The sequence below is a fragment of the Penaeus chinensis genome, chromosome 14 (assembly GCF_019202785.1).
Source record: "Penaeus chinensis breed Huanghai No. 1 chromosome 14, ASM1920278v2, whole genome shotgun sequence".
In the NCBI taxonomy this organism is placed as follows: Eukaryota; Metazoa; Arthropoda; class Malacostraca; order Decapoda; family Penaeidae; genus Penaeus; species Penaeus chinensis.
In genome coordinates, this window is record NC_061832.1 from 14763703 (window position 1) to 14771317 (window position 7615).

Consider the following 7615-nt stretch of genomic DNA (forward strand, 5'->3'; position numbering starts at 1 on the left):
GCATGTAGATATTTATATCACTGTCAATTATGCATGATCATTGCAATTAAAGACTTCATTACCATGAGAATATTTTTGGGCTTTTGATATATTCAATATGAAATTAGCAAACATAATCATTGGGACGTAGTTGGAACACTATTTTGTCTAAATCTTTATTTATTCGTTACTGGCCAATTGTTCTTTGTAAACGACAGTCTTTGTTTTTACCTTCATCACGTACAACGAAAAACAATAAATGGCTTTGCAAAACTATGTGCTTTTATAACCTTGAAACACATTCTGACTAATCAAACTTCCATTTATCAACATTATTCCTTTATCCTGCTGTTGCTAAACATTAATATTGTCTTTTTTTTTTTTTTTTTTTTTTTCATTACAGACAAAATCTGTGACCAAGTGAGCGACGCCATCTTGGACGCCCACCTGTCACAAGACCCGGATGCGAAGGTAAGAAACAAAAGAAGCTAAGGTGATGTGTCAGCGTTAATTATTCGTCTAGTTGTTTGAAAAGTCAAGTGTATTAATCAAAAGAGAGAAAAAAAAAAAAGGTTGTGTAGAATATCAAGTAAAGGTACTTCCAGGGAGCATTTGTGATAATCAGGTTAGTGTTACTGAATAGTTGTGGTATCTTACGGTTATCTATACTTCCAGATAGCACTTGATCATTAAAATATTATTTGTGGTTTGCTTACGCTGCTCTCTTGTCCAAATGAGTAGTTATGGTATTATACATTACCTTGCATTTCCAGGTAGCTTGTGAGACGTGTACAAAGACTGGTATGATCCTGGTATGTGGAGAGATCACGTCCAAAGCCCACGTTGACTATCAGAAAGTCGTTCGAGAGACAATTAAAGAGATTGGCTATGACGATTCCAACAAGGGTGGGTGCTGTACCTGTACCGTTCGCAGATACTTCACTGTCATTATCATTTCCATCATCATCGTCATCGTCATCATCACTGCCATCGTCACCACCATTATCATCATCAGTGTTAATATGATCATCACCAATGCAATATGTTTGCACTGTCACTGTGATATCATCATTGTTCCTACGACCTTTCTTATCCCTTTATTCCTGATATTACAATGATTCTATAATTATCACCATCACCACCACAACAACTATGACACTTGCATTCACATCAGTTGACACCTAAAAGAAATGAAACAACAAATTCTACCTTTTTAAGATACCCAAATCAACTCCTTTCTCTTCTTTCTCATTCAGGTTTTGACTTCACGACATGTAACCTCCTCGTCGCTATTGAACAGCAGTCACCAAACATTGCTGGAGGCGTTCACGTCGACAGAGCTGAAGAGGATGTCGGTGCTGGTGACCAGGTACGACAATTCTGTAGTAGGGAATGAGCCGGGCTTGGGTAGCGGGTGTCCATGTGTGTGTGGGACTGGTTCGAACTACTGTTTCATTCACTTGCTTTTGTTTTCTAGCTATTAATTGGGGGTTAATTCTCGGGTTATGATTTACTTACTTTATGGGAATATATTTTTGGAGTTAATGTAGATGTGACTGTGTTTTTGCCGAGGTGATATAGAGATATATTCATCATGCTGTTCCGCTACGTGGTGATTCGAAACATGTTTTCCTGTGTTTTGTGTTTTTTCTTTGTATTGTGCACGTTTCGTGAACTTTTGCAAATCTCGGCTTCGTGTGTGTGTGTGTGTGTGTGTGTGTGTGTGTGTGTGTGTGTGTGTGTGTGTGTGTGTGTGTGTGTGTGTGTGTGTGTGTGTGTGCGTGTGCATACGTTTCTTCACAGCCTATGGGTTTTTGTCTCACAGAATTGGGGTACAAGATTTTGCAGTGTTGGCCCAGGAGCTTGTGCTTGGATGTACACGGAAACCCACCGACTTCGATTCATTAGGGACTGAAGACCAGGTGACAGGTGAACACACAATGCATGCTTTTCAGTAACTGATTTACACATTTTGCCTCCTGTTTGCTTATCTGGTTATCTGTGTGATTGCATTGTCTGTTTCTTTATTTTTTTTTTCTTTTTTTTTTGTTGAGTTTGCCTTATTAATTACTTCTCTCACTCTCTCTCCCTCTCTCCCTCTCCCTCTCCCTCTCTCTCTCTCTCTCTCTCTCTCTCTCTCTCTCTCTCTCTCTCTCTCTCTCTCTCTCTCTCTCTCTCTCCCTCCCTCCCTCCCCTCCCTCCCTCCCCTGCCCTCTCCCTCTCTCTCTCTCTCTCTCTCTCTCTCTCTCTCTCTCTCTCTCTCTCTCTCTCTCTCTCTCTCTTTCAGTATCACTCTCTTTCTGTTTCTCTCTCTCTCTCATTCTGTTTCTTTCTCTCCCTTTATGTTTATCTCTCTCTCTCTCTCACTCTCACTCTCCCTCTCCCTCTCCCTCTCCCTCCCCTCTCTTTCTCTCTCTCTCTCTCTCTCTCTCTTTCTCTCTTTCTCTCTGCCCCCCCCCCTCTCTCTCCTTCCTTCCTTTCCTCTCTTCCTCCCCCTCTCGCCCTCCATCCCCCCCCCCCCCTTCTCTCTTCCTCTCTTTCTCCGTCGCACTCTCTTAGTCTAACCAATGTTAATTTTATTGCCACAGCTTACCTACCTATATACGGCTTAATTAAGTAGTTTAATGCCTTTAGTAACCTGTATGGAAATGACTGATTAGTATTTATTTTACTCTGTCTCATTTTTTGTTTGTATTGCCTATGTTACTAAACAGCGTGTAAATATATATGTATGTATTTATGTATGCGTTTATGAATGTATGATGTAAACAGTCAAATATTGTCTATGTTAATCCATCGAGTTTGGCGAATTTGATATCAGTTATGTTTACCCATACATAAAACATACTAACATATAGGCCTACACATTCTATCTATCGGTGTAGACTAATGTAAAATGTTATCACTTTTTCAGTATATATAAGACTAGAGGTCTACGAATGCCGTCAAAGAGTATACCAATTTTGCTTCAAAGTAACGTCAGTTTTTACGATTATGCTTTATATATAACAAGAAAGCATACTATTTTTTATTTCCTCAGACCGTGTAATCAAATTATACCGTCTTTCCTTCAGTGTAGCAACGTGAACGTATACCATTTTCTATTTAGTTCAAATACCTTCAAAGCAGCTTTATCCCCTATAATATAACAATACCAAAATATACCACTTTCAACCAAAAAGAACGAATGGCACAGAGCCTCTTTTATCAAAACCAAACCATACCATACCCAGTACCCACTACCCATACCACACCATACCCACTACTTAAACCATACCATACCTAGTACCTAAACCATACCATACCTAGTACCTAAACCATACCATACCCAGTACCCACTCCCTAAACCATACCACACTATACCCACAACCTAAAAACATACCAACCCCCAGTCCAATACCCATAACGCATACCTTCTCCACAGGGCCTCATGTTTGGTTATGCCTCCGACGAGACCAAGGAGTGCATGCCCCTGACAGTCGTGCTTGCCCATCGCCTCAACGAGAAAATCGCTGAGCTGCGGAGGAACGGGACTTTCTGGTGGGCTCGGCCAGACAGCAAGACACAGATCACGGCGGAGTATTTCTTTGAGTGAGTAGGATTTTTTTTTTAGACATTCTGTGTTAGTGTTGGTGTTGGAAATAATGTGATGGTTCTTGTTTGTATTGTTTGATTTTTTTTTTTTCTTTGTTTTCTGCTAAGAGAGTAACTGGTTAGAAAATCACAGTTTTGGATTAAAAAATTTTTCTTTATTATTATTATTTGTTTTTGCTGTATGTTGTGTTTATTTATGTCTGTGTTCTATTCACAAGATATTGTTGACGTAAATGGTGTTTCTTCTTCTGATCTCTTCTCTCTTTTTTCTCTTTCTTATTTCTCTCTCTCTCTCTCTCTCTCTCTCTCTCTCTCTCTCTCTCTCTCTCTCTCTCTCTCTCTCTCTCTTCCTTTCCCAATACTTCTCTCAATCTTTCTCTCTCTACATCCCTTCCTCCCACCCTGCTTGCCTTTAAATTTCTATAAAAAGATACTTTATCTTCCAATGAGTTCTACTCTCCCTATCTTTTTCTATATTTCATACCTTTTCCTCGCTGTTTTTTTCTGATTTACTTCATTCTCTTACTTCCCTGTTTTTTATATTCGAGGATGTCTAATTTCCCCCTATTTTAAACCCTTCCTTTCTTTTCCACTTTCGTTCTTAGTGTTTTTCTTGTTTGCCTTCTCTCTCTCTTTCTCTCTCTCTCTCTCTCTCTCTGCCATTTGTACCCGACATAAACTATCACTAATTTATAGGTACAGCTCGGAATAATTCCTTTTATTTGCCTTGTAATGAAATAAAGACAGTATTTCGTAACATAGCATCATTGTTTTTTTTTTCTATTAGCCTTTAATGTTATTCTAATCTAACGTAACACACCCATATTTTCTCAGACGGAAAGCCATAACGTAACATCACTCTATCTATCTGTCAGTTCAAACAGCATCTCAAAACATAACTTTTTTTTTCTCTCTCCTATTAGCCTAAGCAGCATCTCATAGCATAACATCAACTTGTTATTTTCATGACACAGACTATTACCACCTTTTGTTATGATTAACCTAACCAGCAGCTCGTAACGCGCCCCACTTTTTTTATCTTCAGCAATGGATCCGCCATCCCATTCCACGTGCACACAGTGGTCGTGTCCGTCCAGCACTCGGAGAAGATCTCGTTGGACCAGCTCCGAACCGAGGTCATGGAGAAAGCTATCAAGACGGTGATTCCCGCAGAGCTCCTGGACGAGAAGACCAAATACCACATCAATCCTTGCGGGGATTTCGTCATCGGAGGACCTCAGGGCGATGCAGGTCTCACCGGCAGGAAGATCATTGTTGATACGTACGGTGGTTGGGGAGCTCACGGAGGTGGTGCTTTCTCTGGCAAGGACTACACGAAGGTGGATCGCTCTGCTGCCTACGCTGCTCGATGGGTTGCCAAGTCGTTAGTCAAGGGTGGGCTTTGCAAGAGATGTCTCGTCCAGGTGAGTTTTCTCTTCTTGATGTGGGGAAAATGCGTTTTCTGTTTCAAGGAGGGTATATAGACACTCTTATTTTTGTATCTGAATGCTTATTTCATCACTTTCTTAAGCTAATTACGATATCCCGTTCCAGAAGCCAAATCTAGAGCAACTAACCTCACCTCCAACTTTACACAAATCTAACAAACGCCCCTCCCTTTCAGGTATCGTATGCCATTGGCGTCGCAGAACCCATCAGTATCAGCATCTTCCACTACGGAACTTCCAAGTACACATCCCAGCAGCTGCTTCAAATCGTGAATGAAAACTTCGACCTCCGACCCGGGCCGCATCGTCAAGGAACTAGGGCTGAAGAGGCCGATCTACAGAGAAACCTCCTGTTATGGCCACTTCGGCAGAGATCAGTTCCCGTGGGAACAGCCCAAGAAATTAGTTATTCCAAATTTAAGCAAGAAGTAGGTTTTTCATTCTATTTGATTAGATTAATGTTAATATTTGATTTTTTGTAATTTTTTATAAATGATTGTAGCCACGGCGTGGTGGAAGAGTCATTAGTATTAGGTATGTCACTATATTCTGTAAGATATGTAGTGCATTAAATAGTAATCACCAGTGAACCAGCATGGCAAGAACAGGATCCAGATATTGCTCAGTCATATAAGTATTTCTGTGACGTGTTGCCCCTTTGGCAAATGTGTTTTGAATTAGCGGTTTCTTCATGCATTTCTGAATGTTTGTGGAAGGATTTGTCTCCAAGAAAACACTTGGGGTTAAGTATACGGTCCAATATTCCTTCAAGTTAATTCCCTTCCTTAGATCAGGTACCGTCATCCTACAGAAAATTATTTTTTTCTAAAGTACCTATGAGGACAGCTTGGAGGTGACCGAAGTCATCACTTGGCCCAGACTTCTTTTTTTTTTTTTATTCAATTCAGTGTAAATCTGCGAAACCGACCTTTCCATAGACCCAACTTTAACTAATCTATTAAATCCTGAAGTGTGTTCGCGACATTTCTGGGCCAACTGCTGATTTTGGTGCTGCTCTAAATACGACGCGGTGAAGTGTTGTATAGTCAATATTTGTGTTACGTTAATGGAAGTTCTGAAGGATACGAACACATCCTTAAACATTCCGTTCACCTTCTATGCACAAGGTCCTTGGTTCCATATTCCTGTATTATATATGGTAGGATGGTTTTATATATTTGTTCTTTTATTTTTTTCTTTCTCGAGAGGATGTTAATATATAAATATATATATATATATTTGTTACTGTGAACCTTTTGTGTGCAATAAGCTTTATGTTTACAAATGGGATAATAAAACTGTACAGGTAAACAGCTTGTAGTTTATTTACAAGGTTGGAAATTTTACCATTGTTGTAATAAAAAATGTACAAAAACCGAGAAAGTTGATTAATAATTATAATTAATGTACAACAAAGTCTGTTTAACAAAATTAATTATGCAATGAAAGAAACACTTTTAAATCAAGGAGGAAGATGGTGTTGGAAGAAAGGTTCAGAATGTAAACTTTGGATCAAGAAAAATCATGTGACTTTTCGTGACCAATTTTTACAGACCACTCTTCGTCCAGAAGGAGGTGACATAGCTCAGTGGTAGAGCGTTGTCTTTGCAATCGCAAGGTCCCTCTCAGTCGACTCAGCTGTGAGTGAGTACTGGCTTCATGCTGGGGTCAAAGTCGGGGCGGAAAGGAACTGGGCACCCTACCGCATCTTCCCACAGCTTAGTAAACATGTTCTCTACCGACATGTTCCTTACGTGCCTATTTAGAATATGCGACTAACTCAATTTGATTAAACCTGAAATAACGAACGTATACAAGTACCAAAGAAATACATTGAAAATATACAACATTCTCCTATTTAATTGTATATTTAAACAATATAAACAGACATCACATCCATTAGAAACCTACAAAGATCTAACTATACAACGAAATCATATGCGCACGTTTCCAATCCTCTCAATCACAATAACGCTAGCATTGCCGAATGTTGCAACAACAAACCTTAAGTACGGAAGTAAGGAAATACACGGCGATGGTGCAATGTTGCAAAATGGGAGTGTCTGGATGATCTGATGATTGCATGCCGTTAAATGTCTTCGGTTATTAATTGCTGACAGCTGTCTTGCACACGCACGCTTGCTGTAATATTTAGACTGTAATGTAGTCCATACTCTTAAATTTATACAGGGAAGTGTAATAAGTTTGGGCGGGTCACTTGATGGGTCTTTACACAGACGTTCATTATTATTCACATGTTCTTTCTTTATTATTTTTGGTCACTGTGCCTCTGTTTGCATTTTATAAAGACACGCAGATACTTTATATATATATATATATATATATATATATATATATATATATATATATATATATTTACACACACACACACACACACACACACACACACATATATATATATATATATATATATATATATATATATAAAAATAAATAAATATATATATATATACACACACACACACACACACACATATTTACATATATTCATACACATTGCATGGAAATGCTGCCGTACACAAAACACACGCACTCACATAGTCTAAACCTCTTCTCTGTGGAACAAAAGTTTC

At 39.0% G+C, this 7615-nt stretch overlaps 1 protein-coding gene across 1 annotated transcript in view; it reads left to right on the plus strand.

Moving 5' to 3' along the window:
* LOC125032441 (S-adenosylmethionine synthase-like) overlaps window positions 1-6334 on the plus strand; it is a 7836-nt gene extending 1502 nt beyond the window's left edge. The window contains 7 exon segments of the mRNA XM_047623566.1: window positions 383-450; window positions 753-885; window positions 1236-1348; window positions 3404-3570; window positions 4619-4997; window positions 5198-5314; window positions 5316-6334. Of these exon segments, the coding sequence (XP_047479522.1) occupies window positions 383-450; window positions 753-885; window positions 1236-1348; window positions 3404-3570; window positions 4619-4997; window positions 5198-5314; window positions 5316-5453 (1115 nt within the window). The 3' untranslated portion in view covers window positions 5454-6334.
* Window positions 6335-7615: the final 1281 nt, after the last annotated feature.